Source organism: Gossypium hirsutum, chromosome A03 (genome assembly GCF_007990345.1).
Source record: "Gossypium hirsutum isolate 1008001.06 chromosome A03, Gossypium_hirsutum_v2.1, whole genome shotgun sequence".
NCBI lineage: Eukaryota > Viridiplantae > Streptophyta > Magnoliopsida > Malvales > Malvaceae > Gossypium > Gossypium hirsutum.
The window spans coordinates 110806761-110834137 of NC_053426.1; the positions used below are offsets into that span (position 1 = coordinate 110806761).

General features: G+C 32.7%; 3 protein-coding genes and 1 pseudogene across 10 annotated transcripts; 1 reads left to right on the forward strand and 3 right to left on the reverse strand.

Moving 5' to 3' along the window:
• Positions 1–359: 359 nt before the first annotated feature.
• LOC107935031 (homeobox protein HAT3.1) lies at positions 360–6786 on the forward strand. 6 transcript variants are annotated; one of them, XM_041102143.1, is made up of 10 exons: positions 426–479; positions 1778–1869; positions 2074–3384; positions 4220–4385; positions 4502–4625; positions 4735–4847; positions 4960–5508; positions 5720–6046; positions 6218–6307; positions 6425–6786. In XM_041102143.1, the coding sequence occupies exons 3-10, from the start codon at positions 2087–2089 to the stop codon at positions 6542–6544; spliced, it is 2787 nt and encodes a 928-aa protein (XP_040958077.1). In that variant the 5' UTR covers positions 426–479; positions 1778–1869; positions 2074–2086; the 3' UTR covers positions 6545–6786. The 6 variants fall into 6 exon arrangements, with proteins under 6 accessions (XP_016723050.2, XP_016723051.2, XP_040958077.1 ...); XM_016867561.2 differs by lacking the exon at positions 1778–1869 and having other exon boundaries at positions 360–479; XM_016867562.2 differs by lacking the exon at positions 1778–1869 and having other exon boundaries at positions 407–479; positions 2124–3384.
• An 854-nt stretch (positions 6787–7640) lies between these two features.
• LOC107934994 (uncharacterized) lies at positions 7641–10745 on the reverse strand. 3 transcript variants are annotated; one of them, XM_016867515.2, is made up of 4 exons: positions 10431–10683; positions 9548–9666; positions 9161–9231; positions 7641–7925 (listed from the first exon to the last, which is right to left on the reverse strand). In XM_016867515.2, exons 1-3 carry the CDS (start codon positions 10583–10585, stop codon positions 9209–9211), a joined length of 297 nt encoding a protein of 98 aa, XP_016723004.1. In that variant the 5' UTR covers positions 10586–10683; the 3' UTR covers positions 7641–7925; positions 9161–9208. The 3 variants fall into 3 exon arrangements, with proteins under 3 accessions (XP_016723004.1, XP_016723005.1, XP_040958089.1); XM_016867516.2 differs by lacking the exon at positions 9161–9231 and having other exon boundaries at positions 10431–10745; XM_041102155.1 differs by lacking the exon at positions 7641–7925 and having other exon boundaries at positions 9166–9231; positions 9506–9666.
• Positions 10746–12711: 1966 nt separating this feature from the next.
• On the reverse strand, positions 12712–14610 carry LOC107935000 (uncharacterized). Its single transcript, XM_016867528.2, has one exon. It carries the CDS (start codon positions 14559–14561, stop codon positions 12960–12962), a length of 1602 nt encoding a protein of 533 aa, XP_016723017.1. The 5' UTR covers positions 14562–14610; the 3' UTR covers positions 12712–12959.
• A 6867-nt stretch (positions 14611–21477) lies between these two features.
• LOC107934991 (ATP synthase subunit delta', mitochondrial-like) lies at positions 21478–27308 on the reverse strand (annotated as a pseudogene).
• Positions 27309–27377: the final 69 nt, after the last annotated feature.

The window sequence follows — 27377 nt, forward strand, 5'->3', positions numbered from 1 at the left end:
AACATTTTACGCTACCAGCGCAAAATAGCACTAAACTACTAAAACAAAGCCCAGGTTCACAGGCCCTTTTCAATAAAGGCTTTATTTGTAAATAGACCCCTAAACTATACCTCAATTTGGAGATCGATCCTTAGATTTTTTTCAAGAATGATACTATATTTTCAATTTTATCTCATTTTGCCAAAAAAAAATTGTACAATATCCAATAAAAAATGCCACGTTGCATGTTCATAAAATTTTTGAGTAAACCGAAACAAAATTAATAGTTTAGGTATACTTTCTTTATCTTAAAAAAAAATAAAGGACCAATCTGAGTATAAAGCTATAGTTTAAGGGTCAACTGACAATAAATCCTTGCAGAAACACCCCTTGATTTTTTCTCAATTTTCTTTTTCCTTCTTTCTTCTTCTTTCTATCACCGCGCTAAAAATCTCCTCTCTGTCCGTATAGTTTCCAAAATCCAACGCACTAGATTCAAGGTCAGTTATTTTATAACCTTAATTTTTTTATAATTTTAATTATTATTTTGTTGAAAGAAAAAAACAGAAGAAAATCTCTAAGTGAATCACTAATAATTTCAAATCTAATTCTCATTGTTGTTCTCTCAATTATTCAATAGAATATTCGAAATGTCATCTCAGGGAAGCTTTTTGAATTTTGTTCTCCTTGTTTTCGTTTTTTTTTTGTTTAATTTCGTTTTGTATTTGCTGAGATAACTGAGGTCAAGATAGAAAAGAATGGGAAAGTTTTTCGAATTTCATTTAATTTTCTGTGTGGAGTTGATCGTTTTTGCTTAGGTTACTATTTGTGTGCTCAGTTTATGTCTTTATTTACATTAAGATTTTTTTTTCGTGAAAATTCATCCATTTTAAGCTGGATATGAGCAATTTCTTTGTTAAATTGAGCTGTGAATGATGTTATGTTATCATTAGGGTTTGATGTAGAAAATGACACCTAGATATTGAAGATCTCTTTGTTAAATGCAGGAAAGATTGGTAAGCTGGCTAGTTAAAGTAAATATATAGTTTTGGTTAAATGATAAAGACTGATAGTGAAGTACAGAGATGTACATTTGAAAAATGCACATTGTCACTTGCATGCTACTAATAGAAAGATAAGTTAGGGTATGTGATGGCCTTGTGTCGAGGCGAGAGTTGATGTTTTAAGGTAGCTCTTTCAAAGTCTGCTCTGAGTAATTTGTTCTTAAGTTTATCTTTTGAACATCTGGTATTTTATATGATATCTTGATTTCTAAATTGTTTTTAACAAAGATTTTGCATTGCCATTTACCTCCACTGCCTATTTTCGATCTCTTGAAGTTTCTTATTATAATAATACTGTTTATTACATTTGTAGACATGGTAATTTTTAGTTTTTCTTTTTTTTCCTCTCGCTGTCTCTCTCCCTCCGCTTTTCCCCATATTATAGTGTTTTTCTTATTCAAATGCATAAGTAAAGGAAGATGCATTGGACAATTTCTGTTAGGATCTAGCTTGGAGAAATAAATGGTTCTAAATAGGGAACTCTAATCAGTAGCTTATGAAACAACAAAGTAGTAAAAGTGGCAATAGCTTGGTTTTTAATGAAGCTTAATGTCTTAGGATTTCTTACTTTATTCATTGTTATTTCCTTTTACTGTGTTTCCTTGCGAGTATTTTAGGTCTGCTTCAACATTAGATGACTGATAGTTGATATTTTACTTATTTCGGTTGGTTAATTAATGTTGATCCCTATAATATTCCGTCTCTCGAGTTTTATTAGCTTAATTGGGATGTAGGATGTCTGCTGCTGGCGCATTGAATTCTACATGAAACATTCTTGAAAATTATTGCTATCACTTGCAATCTTTTTTTTTACAAATTGTGATTGGTAAGACTTGTTCTTTTTATTGTCAATTTAGGTGAAACTTATGTTACAGTTTTGGGCTTTCAATTGTATGTTTGGATCTTTGGATTCTGTCTTCTGAATAATTTTACCCTCTGCTCTGTCAAATTTTAGTATCTATTTATTTGCTAAAACTAAAAATCCCCTACTTTTTTTGGTAATATGGATGCTGATATTTTTCATTGTTAGCTTTCTACCTGATATGATCAATGTTGAACATATGGGTGTTTCTCCACCAGAAACAAAGAGCGAAAAAGGAAACCATTTTGCCCCTGAAGAGACAACATCAGAGCAGGCCCATGAATTAGGTAGTGAATATTTACATACTGAACTTTCTGAAAATAAACATCCATGTGGTTATGCAAGAACTCGAAACGAATCAGCTGAAACTGCCACTGGTGTGTCTTGCTCTGACATTCACGAATCATCTTCTGGATATGTGGATAAGAATTCTCCACCTGAACATTTGGGTTTGCTTCCTAAGTATGCGAGTGAGCATAACCCTCCCGATAATAGTTTTTGTCATCAAGAAACCGTATCAGGGATGACACATGAGTATGGTTCTGGATATGTGCATGAGACATCAGAAAAGAAGCATCAGCCTGGTTCTGATATTGTTCAAAATAATCTTGAAGAAGCATGCACTTTGGTTTGTGGCCTTCCTGCTGAACATTTGCGACCATGTTCTGAAGAGTTTTCCAAGAATACTCTCACTGAAAGATTAGGGGTTTTGCCTGAAGATTCAAGCAAGTGCACCCAGATTGATCAACTTTCATGTCCCCAACTAGGTAGTGTGGAACCAACAGCTGCCTTTGGTTCTATAAATACAAGTAAGGAACTTGGTGAACCAACAGAGCAGCAACAACAGCTTGGTTCTGAAAGTTTATCAAATGGTATAGTAAAAAGTCCTACTGCTACATCTCATAATGCTTTTTATCAAGCCTTGGAATTGAATCCTGAGGTTATGAACCAGAGTAATTGTGGCCAACGTTTGCAGTCACCTTCTGAAGGTGCTAGCATTGTTTCTCAGATTGGAAAGAGTTATCTTGTTGAGCCTTTAGGATTGCCTCCAGGATTTGAATCTGGAAATTCTTGTGTTCAACAACCAAAGCTCCATTCTGAAGACATGGCTCAAAGTTCTGGTGTGGAACAGCATGAAGCAACACCTAAGAATTTTCTTGAGAATTCTGTCCAAGGCAGGGATGGAGAATCTTCAAAAACAAGGAAAAAGTATACGCCAAGACCTTTGTCAAGCAGTGACAGGGTCTTGCGTTCAAAATCGCAAGAGAAGTCTAAAGCTAGTGAGTTGAGCAATAATATCACTGATATTGGCTCTAGTGAACAGCAAAAAGGGAAGAACAGGAATAAAATGATTGAAAAAAGAGAAGTTTCTGATGAATATTCAAGAATCAGGTCACATCTTAGGTATTTAGTGAATCGAATAAACTATGAACGAAGCCTGATTGCGGCATATTCGACAGAAGGCTGGAAGGGACTAAGGTTTGTTTAATTTACTGTTTTCTGTTTTATCTTGTTTGTTGTTGCTACAAAATTTTATTTATGAGCTGATTCTTACAGCAATGGTACAAAATGTTTCTGTCTTGATCTTAAGTCTATCATGTCATAGATTATAGAATTGCCAAAGGGAGGTCAAAGAAAAGAATACAAATTTAACCATCTAAATGCTACCAAAACTTGTACTGCCTTAAGAATAGGTCGTCTAATACCAATTTCAAACTTAATGGAATGGCTATAAAAGCGTGGCATTGAATCTTCATCATCATGAACAAAATTAGTCTCTAGGATGAGGGCCTGTATACTTATTAGCTTCTGCAAGCTTTCTTGTTATTTCTCACTAGTGCCTTCCTCATATAGTCATTTTTTCTCTCATATTGTTTTCACCATCAGTGTAATTGGTGCAGTATTTATTTCATTTTTGTGGTTGTATCTGTGCTATTATGTTTTATAGAGATGACAACTTATAAAGATCCTCAAATACTTTGCAGTTTCCCAGATAGGAAAAAGTATTTGAAAATTGTGTAATTTTAATAGTAAAATGAACTGTATACATGATTATAGTGCTAAAGATTGATCTCCCAAAAAGATATCATAAGTTTATAACCCAAATCAGGTAGTATAGATTTATAACTTCGATTGTCTTTGTGTATTAACTGTTGAGATTTGAAGGATAAATTCAGCATTTATCTTCAGAGAGTAGGTTGCTTTGGACTGAAATTGATATTGATACTCCACATCTGTCATCAACCTGATTGTCCATTTCCCTATGGATAGCTAACATCTGTTTGTTGCTTTGGACTGTTTGTGTAACCTGCAGCTTAGAAAAGTTAAAGCCAGAGAAGGAGCTTCAACGTGCTACATCTGAAATTCTTCGACGCAAATTGAAAATTAGAGACCTATTTCAACGTATCGATTCATTATGTGCTGAAGGAAGGCTACCAGAATCTTTGTTTGATTCTAAAGGAGAAATTGACAGTGAGGATGTAGGAGAATCATAGTTACAAGCATTGCTTGTATTTTTTAATTGCTATTTTCTTATTGATGATAATAATTTGTCTTGGAATTGGAAATGCTTAGACATGAAATCCATGAATTGCAGATATTCTGTGCAAAATGTGGGTCTAAGGACCTGTCTGCCAACAATGATATCATACTCTGTGATGGTGTTTGTGACCGTGGATTCCATCAATATTGCCTGCAACCCCCTTTGTTAAAAGAAGACAGTAATACTCTCCATTGCCTGATTTAGACTAATGAATTGGTAGTGGGTTTTGAAATTTTTTCTTATCATTAATGCTTTTTCTTTTTCTACCTATTCCCCTTTTGCCACAGTTCCTCCTGGTGATGAGGGTTGGTTATGCCCCGGATGCTATTGCAAACTTTTTTGTATCGAACTGGTTAATGAATCTCAAGGAGCAAGTTTTTGTCTTGCTGACAGTTGGGAGGTTGATAACAGATCTTCTTTCTTTTCACTAGTTATTACTTACCCATGCACGCATGTGCACCCGCACACATATATCTATTTTAAGTCCTTACCATGTTCCTTCCTATCGACAGAAGGTCTTTCCTGAAGCAGTAGTAGCTGCAGGTGGACAAAATCAGGATCCTAACTTAGAACTACCATCAGATGATTCTGATGACAGTGATTATAATGCCGACAATTCAGAACCTGATGAGAAGGATCAAGGAGATGAGTCAAGTTCTGATGAATCTGATTTCACTTGTTCATCTGAGGAATTGGAAGTACCGCGTAATGTTGATCCATGTTTAGGGCTTCTGTCTGATGACTCGGAGGATGACGATTATGATCCTGATGGTCCAGATCATGATAATGTGGCTGAGCCCGAAAGTTCAACTTCAGATTTTACATCTGATTCTGAGGATCTTGGTGCTATGTTAAAAGTTAATAGTTCTTCCCCAAAAGATGAAGTACCTGTGTCTAACATTGGCTCCACAGATTCCAAAGGACAAAAACCTAAACTTGGCGGAAATGAGTCCCGGAGTGATGAACCGTCATCAATAATGGATTCAGCTTCTGGACAAGATGGTACTGCTGTTTCTAAGAAACGAAGCAGCGAAAAGTTGGACTACAAAAAGTTATATGATGTGAGTGTCATTTCAAAATAAAGTATTATCTTAGACATGGTTACCTCTCCCGGCATATTTTTCAATTCTCGGTTTTTCAATTTCACCATTTAGAGAACTTGCCAAGATCCAAAGCTATAGTAGTTCATGTAACTTTTTTGACAGTTGAGTCATTTAAAAATGTTTTGGTCATTCCTTCTTGGTTTGCTCATCTTCTTTTGGGTATTCACAGGAGACATATGTCAATTTTCCTTCTAGTTCAAGTGATGATGAAGATTGGAGTGATACCATTGCACCAAGAAAAAGGAAGAGATGTGCCGCAGGAGCCTCTTCAGCACCAGAAAATGGAAATGCTTCTTCAAGTAGGAGTCTGTCAATATCCGAAGGTTCAAAGCTGAATCCAGAGCATAAACTAAGGAGAAACATGCGCCACAACTCAAATTTTAAGGATACAAATTTATCCCCTGCTGAATTAAAGGGTGGCACTTCTGGATCGGGTTCAAGTGATAAAAAAGCAGGTTCATCAACACATAGAAGACTCGGAGAAACTGAAAAGCAGGTATATAGGGTGTCTTATACGACTGATAAATGACTCTGAACGAAAACCAAACATTTGTATAATCAAAGCTTTTTTGCTTGTGAAAAAGTAGTGATCAACTTGATTAATACTTCGTATCTTTGTCTTCTAAAAATATAGTGATTTAATTTGGGTGGATATTTTGGTGTGTAGAGGCTTTGTGAATCGTTCAGGGAAAATCAGTATCCTGATCGAGCCACGAAAGAGAGATTAGGTAAAGAGCTCGATATGACTTTCCGGCAGGTATTACCTTTCTCTACTTGCAATGCAACTAAATGCCATATTTTCTGAACTATCTCATTTTCTTTTCTTGAGAATCTTAATGTTGTTGGTTTAATTTCGGGGTTCTTATTCGTGAAGGTCAGCAAATGGTTTGAAAATGCTCGTTGGAGCTTCAATCATCCAACATCTAATCAGGAAACCGCAGCTAAAAGATTTGCAGAAAATGCCATAGCCTCTGCTTTTCCGAAGAAAAACTGAATGATCGGCATCGTAGAGAGGGAGAAAGAGAGAAATCAAAATTGGTGAAATGGAGAGGTATTGAGACAGTTGATTTATATAGCTTTAAATTTAATGAACATTATAGGATAGGAATAGAAGGAACCCTGTTGCTCGAGGAAAATTTGCAGTGAAATGTTGTGACCCTTATCCAAATAGATATTTAAATGCTTTATTTTTTAAATCTCTGTTTTAATTAATTTTTTATATAGGTTTCTTTTTCAGGATTTTTTTTTAAAGAATGAATGAATGTAAATAAGGGTGATCGAGTGAAAATTTTGCTAATTCAGTTGAATTTTATTTTACCATTTTAACTTGGTTTGAGTTAAATTAAAAAATTAAACATGTTAGATTAAAATATTATTACAATATAACTAATTTCATGTTAAATGACATAAATTTTAAAAAAAAATTTAAAGCAAAATAATAATAAAAAATAATTTGGCATGATAAACTTGAATCACTAATTAACCTATTTAGCTTCTAAAAGTATTATTTTAGAAATTTTAGAAAATTTCAACTTTCTTTATATTCTTTAGTTTTTTCTTTAAAATTATAATTTTTTAAAAATATAAATTTTAGAACTTTTATTAATATTTAGAATCTTGAAAATTATTTTGAATTTTTGAAAATTATTTTAACATTTTTTGTAATTTTTTGTTGAGAGATCAATTTGTCCATTTTAAAATTAACAAAGACTAAAAAAATACATTTGTCCAATATCTTATTTGAGTTATTTAAAATTCATCTCGACTCAGAATTTAAAACTTGAATAACTCAAAATTTGAATAAAAGTTTAAATAAAAAAAATCAAGTTCATCAATTTGATAAAGATTATGCATATCAAATTAAACTTTTTTCTTACTCCTGGATTAGGTAAAGTCCTGAAGAATAGACCACAACTTGGAATTCAAATTAATGGTTCTTCAATTGCAATGCAAACGCGTCGGTCAAATAGGTCATGCCGCAAGAACAGCCTTTGCTCATTTGAGCCACCCATGTGATGAGAGAAGTATCAAAACCGAAAAGGCATAATTCACTATGTGCATATGAAACGTAAAAAACATAAGCACAATAATTATAAAACAAAATATTATGTTAAAGCTATCAATAACATGTATTCAAGCATCACAAACCAAAGGAATTGATGATCAACTGGAGTAAAAATCTAAATGTGCTTAACAAGGCGATCATATAAGAGAATTACAGGTTTCTTCCTTCCAGTATCGTAAATAGAAAACATGTCTTTTTTTATTGAGATTTTTCTAATCAGACGACTTAAGCCTCTGGTTCCCCACAGTAACAAACTAATCTTCGACATCCAATTGCACTCTGCTGTGCTCATCCATGGCCTTTCAAGTACCTGCAATGAAAATTCGTGAAGTTATCTGCACAAGGTTTTCGATCACTTTGGATAGAGCTGTTAGCCACAGCTTGCTTCATTGAATTTATTTCATGTGAACAAATGTTATTCGACCAAAAATCATAATTCAAGATTGAATTTTACTTGCATGCAAGAAACAGAAAGCACAAATCTTAGAAACTCAAGTCTGAGAAAAATACCCACAAACAAAGGAACAAAACTATAGGAAGGTTCCCGATAGTTGCAATAAGCTAGCAAAGTGCTTTAAGTGATCACCTTAAGCAAAATCACAAGCAAAACAGTCACATTGTTGTTCTAACTAACGAGTTTCAGGGGGTAGTGCATTCAATGAGTATGAATTCTTAATGAACTGGATATCTAATATTTGAGGTCAGAGAACAAGGGCACTAAATACCATTGACGGTATGCAACATTGACAAGATGTTCCGTTGACAACATTCCAACCATTTCCAACATTTGACAGTATGCAATGCAAAAATGACATTCGGTTTAACTACAAGGTACTACACCACCAGTATGAATTTCTACAGCATATGAATGATCAAATATTTGAACAGCTAAAGTGAAACAAGGAACGGTTCCAATTCTTCATTTGTTTCAAAGAATCTGTGTTTTGACACATTATGAGAATTCATCCTCTAAATTTAAGAAAAAATTTAGCATAGCTGCGTTAGTATCTGATACCAAGCGCTTGAGTCTAACATGGGTAAAGACTTACTCTTTTATTGTAGTTTAACACAAAGAAAAAAGTTTGGTGCAATAATAAAAAGATTACATATATATAAATATATCCAGTAATGATAAGCAAGAAAACATGACTTAAATCTGAGTACAGTAGCATCGCCAAGAAGAATTAAAAGGGAACTGACCATATCTAGATCACTACTCGTGTTGAGGATCCTAGTTATTAAATGGCATTTTATAATGATTTATTTAACAAGGAAATGCTAGGTCTTTAGACCCATTTCTTTTCTCATATAGCCTATACAACAGCAGCATAGAATGACCAACATATTAGAGCTAGTTATTAAGAGCCAAAAAGAGAAAAAAGAGAGGTTAAAACATGTCAAGCATAGGAGCAGTTAAATCCATGTGCCTTAGCTTATATCCAAGGGTTTATTTTCTATTTACTCTATATGAATTATTGATTAAGCACATTTGTCTATAATTTCATAATAAAAGGTAAAATAAAAATAAGAAAAATATAAACCTACAATGTGGTACAATTCTCTCTCCTTTAGCTGATTGAAAGTCCACGTGCATCACCCATCTTTTCCATTCCTCCCTATAAATCTCAATCCCATTTCCTTCTCATTAACTGAATTTAAAGAACTCAACTAACAAATGCACCTAATCTATGCTTGTTTAGGTAAATTTAACACAAAAGATATAAAGCAACTATAAAGAAAAGCAAGTGTTTTTCTTTTGTCCTAACAATGGCATTCATTATAAAGCAATTATCAAAAAAAGGAAAAAAATTGAAGTTATTCAAGTTTCAAGAGATGTGAATAACAAACTTCCTTTTCCTTTTCATGTACCCTAGAAATAGCAAGACTCACAAAGAGACTACTAGCGATCCTGACAAGTACGGCAGAAGGTACCGTGAGACAGCTCGCAACAAGCCCGCACGTTAACAGTCAGGTGTGACGTGAGACAAGCCGTAGGAACCATGCTATGCAGAGGCAACAATGATTGGACACATCCCAATTCTCCCAAATTTCTGAAACAAACATAAGGCTAGCCAAAATCAATTTTGACATCCAAGCTTCCTTTTGTCAATGGGAAAATGTCAGCAAACTATGAAACTTTTTTTCATACAAAATAGTCTCTTGTATGATTCTCACTAATCCATACCGCCTTAGAAATTTAAGAACCTATTTAATCTTGGGAAAATTTAAGGCAAAAGGCAAGAATATTTTAGCTTCCCTTGAAAACAGAGAAAATAGTAACTCTACTTTAATCTAGTTTTCAGATTTAAAAATGAAAGTTCAATTGTTAACATCATTAAAATGATTCCATTAAGTTTAGGTTACAAAGGTTTTTTTTGGTTATATGAATACCAAGCAAGTATTTTTTTTTTTAATTTCAAAATGTCACACAATGGAATTTAACAGAAGTATTTTAACTGTTTTGACAACTGGACTTCAATTTTGAAATCTGAAAAGTAGAGATACTAAATTCCAAATGTACAAAAAGTAAAGGGACCTGGAGCATATTTTAACCTAATTGAATATAACAAGAATAAAGTCATCAGTAAAATTACTCTGCCAAATCCCAAATAATGAAGATTGTAAATAATTTCAAAAACACATCATGAATTGGATATCGCAGTCTATAAATCTCCACTAACAGACATTTCTAATAATTTATAGTAATAAAAAAAGATGAAAAGAAAACAATGTTGACTGGAAAATAACCAATTTTGCGTTTCTTATCTTTCGTTTCATCCACTAAGGAGTCAAAAGAGGTGTTTAAAACAATGACCTGGAAGGAGCATAAGAGAGGCGGCGGGACTGGAGGCGAGGAGCAGAGGAAACCGAGGGACGTAGCCGGGGTAGCGGTGGAGGGGAGCGGAGTGAAGGAGCCCTCGCGGCAGAGATGACAGAGCGAGACAAGGATCCTGCACTTCGCCAAGCCATTTTCACAGTGAAGATTGAAGCGTTTCGGTAAGAGAGAAGCTGAATAAAGTAGTGATTTGCGTAAAGGTTTTGGTTAGGGTTTAAGGGGTGTGCCTGTATCCATGATTCGGGTCGGATCCTTTTCGGATGGGTCTATGTATGTAGTCTTTTAAGCCCGGCCCATTCAGAAATATGTGTTATAGAGTTTAACTAAATTTAGAGTCCGTTTATTTACATGTAAAAAATTTTATAGAAAATATTTTTTACATTTTCTTATGTTTGTTTAATGGAAAATAAGTTACAAGTCAAGGTAAAATAATAAGTCTTTTTCCTGTAAAATTTTCGAAAAAGAGCTGTCTATAAATAATTTTATTTTTTTATAAAAATTAACTTAAATCAAGCTTAATATTATTATATTAATAATAAATTTTATTTTTATTTTTAAAAATATGTAAAATATTATATTTTTCAATGTTATTAAACATACATATTTTATTATTTATATTTAGTCTTATAATAAATTATTAATATAATAAATATAATTTATTATTTTAATAAATTATTTAATATTTTAATTTTATTTTAATAATAAATTTTAAAATAAAAAATTAAATAATATTATTCAAATATTATTTAAAATATTCAATTATTAATATTTTAATAATAAATATTTATTATAATTATAAATATATTAATAATAAATGTTTTGTAGTATAAAGGTTAAAATATGTCATAAGTCTATGTACACTTTACAGATTTGTAATTTAGTCTTTGTACTTTTATTTTCAAGAATTTAGTCCCTTTACTTTTCAAATTTAAAAATCAAGTCTAATTGTTGTCATCGTTAATTTTTTTTTGTCAATTTTGTTGATGTCACATTTTTAAATAAAAAATACTTACTTAGTAGTTATGTAATTAAAAAATGACGTTGTAATGAATCTAAATTTAACAGAATATTTTTAAAATATGCAAAAATAATGTAAAATATAAAATTATAGATAAAAGTAAATTCAATTAAACAATGAAAAATAAGAAAATTTCAAATGTATGTTTGTTTAATTGAAAATAACTTTTATGAAATATTTTTAAGAAATCTACCAAATAACAGAAAATATTTTACACAGATTCATCCAAACACCAGAAAATATTAGCTTTTCTAAGAAAGTAAATCATTTTCCAGAAATCATTTCAGTGAAACAAACGCAGCCTTATTTGAAAATATGCTATTTTTTAATATTTGGTAATTGCTTATATCTTTATTTTTATTTATTAAAATTTTAAAATACATTAAAATTTTCAAAATTTACAATATAGTACTATATTTTTAATTTTCATGTAATATAAATTATATAATATGTAAAATAAAATAAAATAATAACAAGATAAATAAAATATTATTATAAACCAAAGACAAACCTATTTTCTAATGGGTTTAATTCTTTTTCTATACACTTTTTGCTTTTTTTTTATATAGAGCCTAAAATTATTTATAATCTTATATACTCGAATTCACGATCTCATGTACTGACAATAGTACTAATACCAATCGAGTTAACATTCAATCGGTTTTTCTATACTATTTTTTAGTATATTAAAATTTTCTAAATCTTCTCAAATGTTAAATTAGTTAACAAATATATTAAATTAATAAAGGAGCTTAGATGCATAATTTGACTCTTAAACAAAATTACAAAACTAACTTAAAAGAAGTACGAAATTATTGAAAAATTAAAGAAAATCTTGTGAACAACCCAAGGCTTAAATTACTTGGGCCCAAATCTATTAGCATATGTTAACCATTGTAGGAATCTCCCAGCCGAAGTGTGCTAAACATTATTTCTTTGTATATGAGGACATGGATTCCAATATTTGGCGGAGAAAGTGTAGCCATGGATGGACTTGCATATTAATAATCTATTGAGAGAAGTCATAAAAATACAACTCATTTGCTATTTGATTCTTTGGTTGTAATTAATAATATATCATAATTTATTATGATAACATTCGTTACATTTATAATAATAATAAATGATAATATAAAAAATGTATTTAAAATCAAAATTTAAATCTTAAAAATCAAAGCTTTAAATGTTAGATTTTAGTAATCCGTGTGATACGATGCAATTGTGCTAGCCAAGGAAGACCTCTACAATAAATTAGTTGTTTATTACTTCAATTTATACACAAAGAAAGAAAGTTACATATAAAAAGGTGGAGTCTGGATGAACGGTTGAGTACAGTGCAGGGCATTTAATTTGTTTTTTGTTCTGTACTACAATATTATTATAATATTTAATCTCACCACTATTATTATTTTTACACTAATTACAAGTAAAATGCGACAAATGAACCGAAAGGTTCACTATAATTTTTACAAGCTTTTAAGATCTCTATTTTATTTTCCGGGCGGGATTAATGGCAAATCAACTTCATCACACCATTCAACACACCTTGTTTCCACATAAGAACTCCTCACATTATTAGGCCAATAACTCAACCAAACTTCACCTCCAATTCTCCATTTCAGAACACTCCCTTCCATGTCCCTGTTCAATCTCCATCCTACACCTTCTCCATAATCATCTCCTGCAAATACCAATCCACCAGCTTTGGTAAATGGCCTGTTAGCTCCATAGTACCTATGCTGGAAACCATGGCTGCTGCCGTTGCTATTTTGATCGAACGATTTCCACGTTGCGATTTCGTGGCCCGTCACGTTGTCGCATAGCACCGCGTCGAACACCGCGGCGTTCCCTTCCGCGTCTTGATCCCACCTCCAGTTTTTCATCTTGTTCTTCATGGAAACCCTTGCTCTTGCTTTAACATGGGAGGAATCCTTTGAATATTTCCCGAATCTCCCTTTAAGGATCCTTTGTGTTTCGACTTCGTTTTCACCATTGTTCGTGGACCGACCCAAGGTTAACCCGGACACGTACGTTGACCCGACTTCCGGTCCGACCCAAACTCGGATCCTCGACGGGAAGTGTTTCTCGTTCAAGAAATCATCCATTTCGTCGTTTTTTTTGCTGAACCCTAGTCTGGCCACGTGGAAGCGTAAGTTATCGACACGTGCGTTCACTTGAATGTACCCATCATGGAATCCAATGGTGTATTCCAATTGAATGACGGCCTCGAGCTGCTGGTGTGCGAGTGCGTACCTTAACAGTGAACCCTTTGCTCCGGTGGCCGGAAATTGGCTTTTCTGATCACTTGAATGTAATAGCTTCATTGCATTAACCGGTGCATACCCTTTCAAGGTCCAAAATCCATGAGCCTCGGTTGCATATGAAAATCCCAAGTGCTGCTGCTGCCCTTTTAAAGGAGTTATTAGCGTTTTTAATCCAACGCTGAGTTCACTTAAAATGATCCATTTGGTCAACATGTACCCCAAGGTTCGCATGAAACACAGCTCGGTGTCGACACCAATGGAGACCAGAAAGGTCCTCAGCACGGGGACTTGTTTAAACGTTAAGGCTTCGATGTTTGGACCTAGTAAGTATTGGAAATAGAAAGACCCGATTTCACTAGGAGCATCCCAAGAACATAGCCAAAACAAGCGTGTGAGAAGGACAAGGTTAAAGAAACTCGAGAATGATTCGGGTGAGTGAGACTCAATGATCCAAGAAATGGGTTCGGGTTTGAGTTTTTGAAGCTGAGACCTCGGGCAAATGGTGTTGGGCATTGCTGGTGAACGGCTGATGGTTTCTTGGAGAAGCTGAAGTACTAAAGGGAGGAAAGGTTGCTCTGAAGATAGAGAACAGGGGTCAGAGACCCAAAGAGGTGAAGATTGGAACCCTTGGAAGCTTATTGTGAAGGTTATACAGACCTCTGAATCGGACCCCATGGTACGCTCGGCTTTGAGTTGGATCGAACGAGTTGAGCTTGAGTCGCCTTCCTCAGAACTCGCCATTGTAAAGGCGAGCGGTGGATGTGGGTCTGATTCACCCCAATCGTCATTGTTAGGAGGCTCACATATCCAAGACCAAATGTCCATCATGTTTGCTTGGTGGGTTTCAGCCTCTGGGATATCAAAAGATTGGAGACCTATTGTTTCGTTTTATAGAGAGAGATTCATGATGTTGTTAGGAATCGGGTAAATTGCACTTGAAGCCCCTTATGGTGTAGATTTTAAATTGCTTTCTAAATTTTAAATGTTTATATTAGTATCATATCAATCAAATTCTTCCATAAGTCTATTGTCATATTAGATGTTAAATTCTAAATACATATAGACTTGTTGCATAAATAGTTTGGATATAACGTTTAGAAAAAAAAAAGAGTATTTAAAATTTGGAAGAGTTATTTTTCTTTAACATAGTAGATCATGTGGTAAGTATCATATTTAAAGTTTAATTCATGTATTTTAAATATACTTTATGTGTGGAGAAACCAAGAATTATGTGATGAGAACCGAGATAAAATAAAAAAATTTTGGGGGCATAACTAAAGTAACTTGTATTGAAATGACTTAAATTGAATTTTAAACTTTTGATAAGAGTAAAAAATGCAAATTATTTTTATTTAATAAAGAAGCTAAAAGAGGTTAACAATTGGAAGAACTAAGGTTGCAAATGTACCATTCAGCCTAAGGCCCTTGCCTCCACCTTAGAGTAAAATCTAGGCTGACAAGAAGACCTTATTGCAATAAGTATTAATACTCTGAGATGTATGATGCAATTATCCCTTAAAATTTTAAGGAAAGAATGAGTGATGGTAGATTCGCCAACTTGCAAGTAAATGTAAGCCATGAAAATCACCAATGAAAGAACTGCCTGGAATTAAACTGGTGGTGCTAAGTTGTTTGGTCGTTATGTCTTATTTAATACTAGTATACTATAGCGCTGATTTTTCATTCACTCCCTTTCATTTATTTCAATTTCTGGCTTTTGACGGCCTGATAAGGAAAGCAATGGTGATTTTGCAAAGGACAATACGTTGCAGATCCCGACGCCGTCGTTTAACGTTTTATGGATGTATCGACCTAGACGTGTCATGTTCAAAGGCGGAACTGGACAAGTTTACATGTCTGAATTTGAATCACACAAAAAAGAAAAAAAAATCCGGGGTCGTTTAATGTCTGTTCTTTCTTATCCTATCAATGCTTATGAATATCTTTGAGAATCATAGGTTAACAACAAGTGATTGAAACCCTAGCAACGAAATGAAAACATAAACAAAACATACAAACACGTAATAAGGCCATGTAGGCCACCCTGGCCATGCATTTAGTTTGTTTTGTATCCCCATAGTCTTCTTCTCTAGTGAGAGCAATGTCTGAGTGGTCCTTTAACCTAGATGACCCCCACAAGCTGTCACCATTTTTTCAATGAGTAAATTTATGTAGGGGATCCCTCTAGGCTTTACCATAAAGGATGTTTTTCCTTAAAGCAATATTTCTTTCCCAACATTTCTCCAATAAGCAAATTTGTTGGGTTGGATAAAGCTTCCATTCTCGCTTGCCTAGTAGAGGTTGGTTTACCCCACTCTTTCTTTTAAAACATAGACCACTTCTGGTTTTAGGGACACATAGTTTGTCTCAACTCTTGAGTTGTAGTATCCATTTTATCATAGATAGTGTTAGAAACGAGATAGGTGATAAGTTAGAATTTTTATTATCTTTAAATTGAATTATAAATTTTTTGAGAATAGGGAGAGGCTTTGTCTACCCTAATTAAATTTCATGCCCTAAAAAACCCTCAATCAGCTCAATTTAGATTGTCCAGTCCAAATAAAAAATTAATTAAACAAAAAGAGATAAAAGATCAAAATTATATATTAACTTTGATTCAATATGTAATATCATATATAAACTTTGATTTGTGCGATTTTATATATGAAATTTTGGTTTCATAAATCACTTACAACATTATCAAATTAGTACTATTTTACGTTGATATATTGCATATACAAACAATCATATTAATCCAATATGAAAATAAAAGTATGCATTCATTTCTTTAAACATGCACAGTTGAATCAAAATAAAAATTCCATGTATACATATAAACAACAATTCAAGTTTCATATGTATAATTGTACCAAATCAAAGTTCAAGTATCAAATTGCATATTAGACCAAAATTCATGTATAAATTTGATATTTATCCATTAAAAAAACAAATTCTAAACTAAACTAACTAAAAGTTGAGTATGTTGTTCACATTATGTCCAGCGCATTTACCTTGAATGAGCAATCAGAAAACCAAATCTTTGATGAAAAAAATGTAATAGAATTTGATCATAAAACCTTTTAAATTCAGTGGTATGAACAAGGTCTCCTTTTGTTTGGTTTTAAATCCAAAGGAAACCAAAATAATAATATAAAGAAGATGAAGAAATAATATAAGAACGTAGCTTTAAAAAGTAATAGAAATAATGGTTTTCTTGAAAAAAGAAAGGAATATAGTTTTGGTAACTAAAGTCTCAATCGGGTCCCTATTTTCTTTTCTTGAAAAAAGACCCTTGACTTGACATCAGGGCTTAGGGCGTCCATGGGACGTATACCAAAGGCTACTGCTTCAAGGTTAAAAAAAAATTGTATAAAATTATAATTCTACGTCATCTTTATTCTTTTTTAATAGGAGAATGATAAATCATATTTTTCCTCTTGATTTTCAGTATTTTTAATTAGATTTGAATTATTTTAGGAGGAAAAAGTTAAAAATTAAGATAAAAAATCTGATTTGTCATTCTCCTATTGCAAAGGGATAAGAATGATGTAGAATCACAGTTTTATACAATCTCTCATTCTGCTTCAATCTCTTTGTAAACTTAAATTATCCCTAATATTTAAAACATTCTAATTAAAATTTTTAAGTATTAACATCGTGTTAATTAGGTCTTTTTATCGGCCAAATGTAATTTAGTTGATAAGTATCAAATCGGATATGATTTGAAGCATATTTAAAACAAGTAGATCAATTTTAAATAGGTTACTTATTAAGAAAAAAAAAACAGTGTTATTAAATTTAGGAGGATTATTTCTTTCTTTTAACATATTACAGGTTGTTCATGCGATAGATATACATAAATTTAAAATTTGATCCGTGTATTCTAAATGTGCTTCATATCAAATTTGAATTAACATTTAACACCTAAGTTGATGGTTAAATTGACGAACTGATTGATACAATATTGATGATACTTTAAGGATTTAATTAGAATATTTCCAACTTTAAAAACTAATTTGAAGTTTATATCATATCGTAGGAGCATTTAGTACAATTAATTTTTTTTCATTTTTAATTTTAAATAAATATAGATTAAATAAGAACTAAGATATAGATGGAGAATGGGGATAGCTAGGAACTTTTGAAAAAGGTTGTTTGGTATATTTTATGTTGGTCTTGTCGTATATATTTAGATTTTGTGGCTGTTTTTTTTAATGTCATTTTTAAAGTTTGAATTTATATTCTTTTCTTAAGAGTATAATATATCTTACTATTATGCCCAACACTTGTTGATAAGTATTTTTAAAATTTAGACATGATTCCTACTAATAATTTTGATGAACCATTATTTTCTATAATTTTTTTTTATAAGAGACAACAAATTTTACTTTACATTTGTATATACATCACAAATTCAATAAGATTATTTTTGTTGCATTGGTATCAGAAATACTTAGAAGTTCCCATATTAAAAATTAAGAGGTAAATTCAAATATATATTTTCTAAAAAATAATGAGATATGAAACAAAGAGATCTCTTTGAGTAATTGAAATTGAAAAAAAAAATGGTGGTTAATGTGGATTCTCTCAGGAGCTTTGAACGATTGGGGTTGCCGCTGTCGGTGGACCTTGAAAAAGCCACTAACAGGGTAAAAAATAGAGAGGATATAGTGGAGGTAAATAAGATGGAACAAGAAATTTGAAAGCTACTTTCAAAGAGAAGTTCATGAGCAACTCAAAGGAATCTGATGCGGAGGAAAATGGTGAAGAGAATGATGAGATCTCTCTTATTGAAGATGATGTTTAGGTTTTAATGAAGGGCTAATATCCTGAGATCAATTTCTCTGAACGAGTGCATGAGTTGACTGATCGGAGTATGAGTCTTACTATTATTGTAACACTCTTCACCATTCTTTGTCACCAGATTAGGGTTACAAGATGCTAAAATGCATAACAAAAGAAAATTGTGCTATATCAATTCATATTTTCTCTAAACAATAATCATACATCAGTCATATAATTAAAAACATGTCATTCATACATTATTGGGGTTAAATCGGGCTTAAGGAAGCTCTAAAACAATTTCAGAACACAACAATGATTAATTTGAAACATTTCAAAAAATTTTGACAAAAATACAAAATAGGGACAGGTTGAGGCTGTGTGGAGTTGAACCACCTAGTTGTGTCCCCAAACCATGTAATGTGTGTGTCTTTGTTTGTGGTGTTACGCAAGGAGAGAAATTGAAGTCATGGTTAAATAAGCCTCTTATGTTGATTCCTAAGGTTGAGGGATCAACGATGTTTCAACAATTTTGACCAATCAATTTATGTACGATTATATATAAAGTTGTGACAAAAATAATTGTATACCAACTTAAATCATTGTATAAAGTTGTGACGAAAGTATTGTGAATCAAATTAAACCACTCTTACCTTTATGGATCTCTTCCAATTAGTGAAGTTTTGTTTCAGGAAGATGCAAAACTAACAACATCATCATTGGTCAAGAGGTAATTCATTTAATGAGAAAAAGAATAGAAAATAAAGGGCGGATGGCTATTAAAGTTGATATGGAAAAAGTGTATGATAGATTAGACTTGGTTTTATTCAATAATGGAGTTCCTTTTCATTTAAGCAATATCATAATGCACTGTGTTACCTCAACTGCTATGCAAATATTATGGAATGGTAGTTTGATTGAGAAATTTCTTCTGACAGGGTGACCCTTTATCCTTTATATTTTTGTTTTATGTATGGAAAGGTTAACTAATTTGATGTCCCAAGCAGTTTCTGTTAAAAAATAAACCGATTTTCAAAGTCAAAAATTGCAGCGAAAGAATTTCTATCAAAATTGGCCTATAGAAATGATAAAGTTTATCAAGCTGGAAATTTCATGAAAAGTCAAGGATGATGGCAGCAGCTTTAAAAGAAATTAGCTTGTAAGGTGGATAGCAAGCTGTCAAGAAATTGGTTTGCAACTTGGCTTATTAGCCTGTACAATGGATAAGTAGTATCATTTATGATATACTTAAGCGATAAAACAATCATTAAGGCGATAAACTATGTATATATATATATATGTATGTTTAGTTCATGTGTGAGTGCTGGAAAATGTTAGTGAGTTTGAGAGAAAAAAAAAAAGAGTGTTGTGAGTTGTAGAAGGAAAAACTAGCAGCAGTTAGTATAGAGAGAAAAAGAAAAAGAGAGTTTGTATTGTATTTATTTGTATATAATAAAAAAATAGTATTTGATTTATTTTTATTACGCTTCCAGCAAGTCGTATCAGAGCTAGGTTCGTGTTGACGTCACAACGGAAAACATGATTCAACCGCAGATTTCGAAATTAACAAAGACAAATTATGGAAACTAGAGCATCCAGATGAGAGCTTTGCTCGGTTCTCAAGATTTTTGGGACGTTGTCAAAGAATGATATGTCGATCCCGAAAATATAACTACCGAAGCGACTTTGACAAACAAAGAAAAAAGAATATTGAAATAAGCTCGTAAAAAGGATAAGAGGGCGCTGTTCTTTATTTTTCAAGGTGTTGATGAATCGACCTTTGAAAAAATTTCAGATGCGAAGACATCAAAAGAAGCATGGGGAATTTTGCAAAAATCCCTTCAAGGAGCGGAAAAAGCCAAAAAGGTAGGTTTACAAACCCTTAGAGCTGAATTTGAGACGTTGAAAATGAAACCTTCAGAAAATGTTGATGAATATGTCATTCGAATGAAAGCAATGGTAAATGAAATGAAAAAAAATGGAGAAACACTTGATGATGTCAGAGTAATGGAAAAAATTTTGCGGTCATTGACACGCAAATTTGATTATATGGTGGTTGCCATTGAAGGGTCAAAAGATTTATCACAAATATCAATCAACGAACTTGTGGGTTCCCTCCAAGCCCATAAGCATAAAATGAAGCAAAATGATGATACTGAAAATTCGGACCAAGTCTTGCAAAACAAGTTGTCCTTCAACGAAAGTGGAGCTGGGGATAACTTTGGACAAAGTACAAGTAATCGTGGAGGATACCGTGGAGGATATAGAGGCAGAAATAGAGGTGGACGAGGAACACATGGACGAGACGATCAATCATATGGTAAAGTCCAAACAAGTGAAGAATATCAAACATCAAGTCGTGGACAAGGAGCTCGAGGCCTAGGTCGAGGCAGAGGTAAATTTCAATAAGGAAATAAATCTCAGGTATAATGTTATAATTGAAATAAATATGACCATTATAGTTACGAGTATAAATTAAATCCCAAGATGGAGGAGAGAAATCATGTAGCAGTAGCTAAAGAAGAAGAAAACGTGGAATCTAGTGTATTCCTCACTTATAAAGAAAGTGAAAAATTAAGAAAAAATATTTAATATCTTGATAATTGCTCCAGCAATCACATGTGTGGCCGAAAGGACTTATTTTCAGAGTTGGATGAGAATATTCATGGCTATAAAAGGGACCTTTAGCAGCACTTTTCTCACAAACGCCGCTAAAAACATTACCTTTAAAAAAATTTATTTTAATTAAATAATATTTATTTCTATGATAAATATTATATTGTGTTTAATTTTTAAATTTTGAACTTTAAATTATATACTTTTAAGGATAAATAAAAAATATTAATTAAATTAAATTTTCTATTAAAATTTAAACTTCAAAACTAAATATAAAATTAATGAATTTAAATTAACGAAACAAGAACATTGATCAAGTTAAAAAATAAAAAAGACAATGAAGAAATTAAGGGTCAAACATTAGCTCCAATAAATGTTCAAAATATAAGACAGCCACCTTCAAATAGAAATTAAATAACAACTAAAGCATCCAATGGAACATAATTTCACTCTTCATCACTAAATGTTTCCTCATAAACATGACTTTATCCAAAACAAAACCTCATACCATTACAATTTGCCTTTTAAGCAGAAGCTACTGCAACCTTCTTTCTTGGTGCTGCTTTAGTAGCTATACATCACCCCCAATAAAAAATAAGAACATTTTGAAAGAAAAAATAAAATCCAAAATTTCTTACAGGAACAGAAATACGCAATGGAACTAAAATCAGAATGCAATGAGCCTAAGGACATTAGCATTTTCCTACCTTCCCTGAAACCTGTCTTGAACCTACGAGGAACGTGGCGAAGATACCTCTATACACCGGTGATGGAGATGTTAGCCTCATCTAATTAAAACCACAGCTAGAAACACAAATAATCACACAAGTTAAAAAACCCAAAATAAGTACTTAAACACTTCAATTTGCAACATTTAAGCACTTCAATTTACAACATTTAAACACTTCAATTTGCAGCATTTAAACACTTCAATTTGCAGCACTTTAACATCTCAATTACCAACATTTATACACCTCAATTACAGCGATAAAACATCTCAATGTCCAGCAACTAAACCCTTCAATTTGCAGTACTTAAACACTTCAATTTGCAACATTTAAGCCCTTCAATTTACAGCATTTAAACACTTCAATTTACAGCATTCAAACACTTCAATTTGTAGCACTTTAACACTTCAATTTACAGCATTCAAACACTTCAATTTGTAGCACTTTAACACTTCAATTTACAGCATTTCAACACTTCAATTTACAGCATTCAAACACTTCAATTTGCAGCACTTTAACACTTCAATTTACAACATTAAAACACTTCAATTTGCAGCACTTTAACATTTCAATTAACAACATTTAAAAACTTCAATTTACAGCATTCAAACACTTCAATTTGCAGCACTTTAACACTTCAATTTACAGCATTAAAACACTTCAATTTGCAGCACTTTAACATTTCAATTAACAACATTTATACACCTCAATTACAACAATAAAACATCTCAATTTCCAGCAACTAAACACTTCAATTTGCAGTACTTAAACACTTCAATTTGCAACATTTACTACTAATATATAATTTTAGGATTCATTAACCAAGAAAAGGAAGGAAAAGTATTCTTACTGCCATGGAATATCGCCTGCAGTCAGCCATTCTCCTTCTTTGTCCTGGTAGGTGAGAATATAATCATCTTCATCACATTTCTTGTCTGTTCATGACATGAAAAAGAAAAAAGCAAGCTAAATATTGAGATTTTTGGTATTCTTTTATCTTTTGAGGAATTTATGTATATAATCAATGACTTTACCTTTGGCAAACATGGTGATCAAGGAGTGATTTAAAATATAAATCATGAAAATCTTTTACACTAAGGAAAATAATGTTTTAGTATATATATTGTTGGAGTGATTTAAACCTTTTTGGATCTTATGCGTTTAAAGACAGAATCAAGTTGTTGCTCCAAATTTTGAAGCTCTCTAAGACTCAAATTCTAGATATCTTCTCCTTCGTAATGCCTAGAAATATAATTAATTATTTATTAAAAGAGAAAGATGCTTGCCTTGAATGTATCTGAAATTTGAAGCCATTGGGGGTACCTCAGGTTTCTTTGTAAAGTCTGCATTAAGTTTTGCATGTTCCCAGGTCTAGTTTCCCTGTAAAAGAACATATATGTTCTTTCTTGGTGCTGCTTCAGTACCTATACATCACCCCCAATAAAAAATAAGAACATTTTGAAAGAAAAAAAAAACCCAAAATTTTGTATTAGATCCCAAATCCACTGAATACTACTTCAAAATTCATGCTCTTTTATGCATAATGCACATGTAAAAGTACAACTAGAAGCAGTAGTTTAAAATTAAGTCGTAAAGTAATCCCCCAGTAGTTATAAAGAAATATCACTGGCCATGGAACTAAAATGACATTCATCACCTTTAACAGCTTGTGCCATAAATCTTTTATGGAGTGCAAGTAGAAAAACAGCCACATCATGTATCATTTATCATAGATATGTGCACACACACAAATCAGAGTGTAAGTGCTGGAAAATTTTTTAAAACCTTACATTATCAAATTAGAACTAATTAAACAAATATAGAAAAGAAAATAAATAATCGTAAAATACGGGGCTGGCTTCATTAACTATCTCACCTTGATTCATGAGGGTGCCCACATCACCTCATCATGAAAAATTATATTTATTAAATAATTTACCTTGTTTTATCTGATAGAATCATAGTTCACAATAGTGCAATGCTGATCATATCCATCACTTCATCTATGTTGCAATCTGAGCCAATCCTTGTATCAACCAATTCCAACAAGTTCCCATTCTCCTTCAAAACATGAGCCTATAAAACACACAAATTTAATTGCCACATTCAAATTCATTGATAAAAAAATGAAACTCAAACTGAAAAATGCATAAACTTTCTTTGTCATGTATATAAAGTACTTGTGTTTGGTATATGTGATATGTGTTTGACATTCTATAGTATAATCCTTCATATGTATAATAGCTTTTATTAAAAGGTTTCCAATGAACCCTTGAAGAGTAGGACCATATGAATTCCTTCATTAAGGACTATCAGTTAAAAATGCCAAAAAGTGGCCAACAGACACCAGTTGTTCAGGTTCAGCTATTAATCCCAGCCTAACATCACTTGATAGCAAGCTAAAAGGATTAAACATACACCAAATACGTAATGAGCTAATGGTCCAAGTCTGTCACCAGGAAACTATAGTGTTACCCATAACTACAAATGAATTTCCACATGCCAACATTCTAGAAACTCACACGCATGACCTGTTTCCTTCTAAAAGATATAAAATTAATTCAATAATTAAGTGGAAAAGGGCTCTTTAGCTCGAGGAATGTCAAGCTTCTGAAACATGACATGAGGAACGCCCTTAAACACTGAAATACAAGTTGACAGCTAAGCACATGTTGTAGCAGGATTCATCAATCAAATGTGCTAGCAGTCTTCTAGCATAGGCTCGAACAGAAACATTCAAGAACTTTACATGAAAATTCAACAATGGAATTAGATTAATAAAAGACTCCTATGCAACAACAGTATCAAAGAGAGAGCTTTTTTCATTTAAAAGAATGCCTGGCTAACATTTCTAAAGCAAACTTAAACAACTGTCCAAATCATGATGGTAACCATGTCCTCCATGATTATCATTTTTTAACTCTCATCAATATAAGTTTTTTGCTCTACACCTCTTCACAGACAATCTAGTCTCAACTTCCAGGTACATCAATAATTTATGATAAAACAGGCAGAACATGAGAAATATAAATCACACATAAATTTGTACATCCATGATGCTTATCTAATCTAAAATGTAAGTGCTATTCAGGATGCATATATATATATCAATATAAATGAAAGAAATATACTCATGCAACATATAGCTATACTAAATCCTTGACCTTCCATATAATCAAAATGAAACAATTTAAATATCTACAAAAAAGGGGGGGGGTGGGAGTAGGGTAACATGGCAAAGTTGATAATCTACAATGAGATCAACTTAGACTAAATGTTTATTTTTAATGCTATCAAATTCCTTATATCATAAACAAGCAGACCCTTCATCAAAATAAACTTTTTTCTTAGTCCATTCTCTTATAAAGTTTTCCATTTTACTTTCTAGTTTCTTTTGAGCTTGATCACAGAATTAATTTTTTTTCAATACTAAACCCTAAAGGCTAGAACTTTCCAATTTAAGTTAAACATAATAAGCAAAAAGAAAGGGGAAAAAAGCAGATCCTTAAGCACAAAAGCAAAGGAAGAGTAAGAAAAAGACATACCAGCCTTGCAAGAAAAAAAAATCGCAGAAAAGCCCTAAAAACTAAACCAAGATCTTATGAAGTGATTTTCTCTGTTATATTAATTCCCTTAGCTTTAATCCCTGGCCGTTGCTGCTTTTATGCTACTACCACTAATACTAGTGTATTTGATTATATATCAAATCAAAATCTCCGGTTTCCTCTTTATTAATCAAGCAGTATCTCTTTAATTATTCAGAACAAATAGAACCACTGTATTCAGAATAACATCAGCATCCATGAGATAAACCTAAAAGAGAAGGGGACAAATGGACTAACCAATGGACATAATGGCAAACAACGTTTAGCCTGTGAGAGTTGAGTTTAGTGCGCTATGAACATCAATCCCAATCTGTGCTTCAGCTTTCTCCAATTCAGTTGTGGCTAGCTCAGCTTCTGGGTGAAATCTACAAGCCTTTTTTGGACAAGATTTGCGTTGATCCGATCGAGTGGCACTGCCTTGACAGTAATTATATCTGCAAATGAGTTGGCATGGATAAAAACAAAACCGCTGCTGACAAAGTACTTTGTAGTTTCACTTCCTTCATGCACTGACAGCACACCAGGCTTAAATTCTGCAATTGTTGCTACATGTCCTGGAAGAACACCCATCTGTCCAGTTGTGGCTGGTACTATAACCATGTCAACCTGGACACAGAGAGTTCAAGATTTAAGAGATTCATCTTAAGAGCAACATATAGTCAATGATTTCAGACATTATTATTATTTTCCCTTCATCCACCTCATTTTTTTTTCTCTTACGGGGTACATCAACACCATGAAAAATTGCATTACTGTTCCAAATTACATAGGACTAATATTCATGGAAGAACCTACCATGCCCCTCAGCCAAACCCACACTGAAAACAAATAAGAAAAACATAAAAAACAAACATGCATTCCTCTCTTTCATTGTTTCATTTATTATCAATCAGAATGGCTTCTAGGGCAAGGACAGTTCAATATTGTAGCTTTACTTTATTATGTTTACCATTGCTCAAACTTAGCAAAAGAGCAAGAAAAACAACAGTGAACTTAGTTTGAGTCATCCAAGTTGAATGGAAGAGCCATATAAGGTCAGATTTAGTTGAAAATAGAGGAAATTCCCTTAATGGTCTAGGTGTTGGAATTTTCTGAGAGAAAATATAGATGGAAATGGAAGAAGAATGTTCAACATACAGTATCTTTCAATCACAGCAAGGATTACGATTAAAATCTAAACAATTTTAATAATAATACAATTTTAACCTCATAACGCCGTACGATTCCTCGACGCACTGTTCTGTGACTCCTACATAATCAATTGTTCCATGTTAAGATCAAGAACTAAATATTTAATTTAAAATTAAAGCAAATGAATCGTGCTCCTAAAGTGAAATTAAATGAGCAAATCTAGATCCAGAAGCAAGGCACTCGAATTAATAGATTTAAGCAGCCAAAATTTCCAAATAAAATATCTACAAAATTAAAGAAAAAAGAAACATTTAGGCCAAATTTTTAACTTCTGAATGAAAAAAATGCTCTAATTAAAAAGGGGGGGGGAATAAACCTGGTTAGAGGAGGTTGGAGAAAAAGAAACATGTTGGACTTTGGCGGATGAAGACGAAGTGAGAGCCACCGTAGACGCAACGAGCACGGTCGCAACAGGAGGTCCAGATCCCTTCATTTTCCCGATTCTTTTCTATATCCGCGATCGAACCTCAAATAAAGAGTTATTTTTTTGGAAGCTCCGATGACGAATGGGTGAAATTCGACGAACTTCGCCGGTTCCCGACCTCCTTCTTTCCTTTTTTTTTCTCAGCCGAACAAATACAGTACATGTATTGACTTGGTGCTGCTGGAAATGGGAAATTTGGGGGATTTAGGGCGCGCCCTTTTTTGCGGCGTTTCCGTTAAAAACGCCATTATAGCTCAAATTATTTTGTGGAGTTTTACCTAAAAACGTCACTGTTACT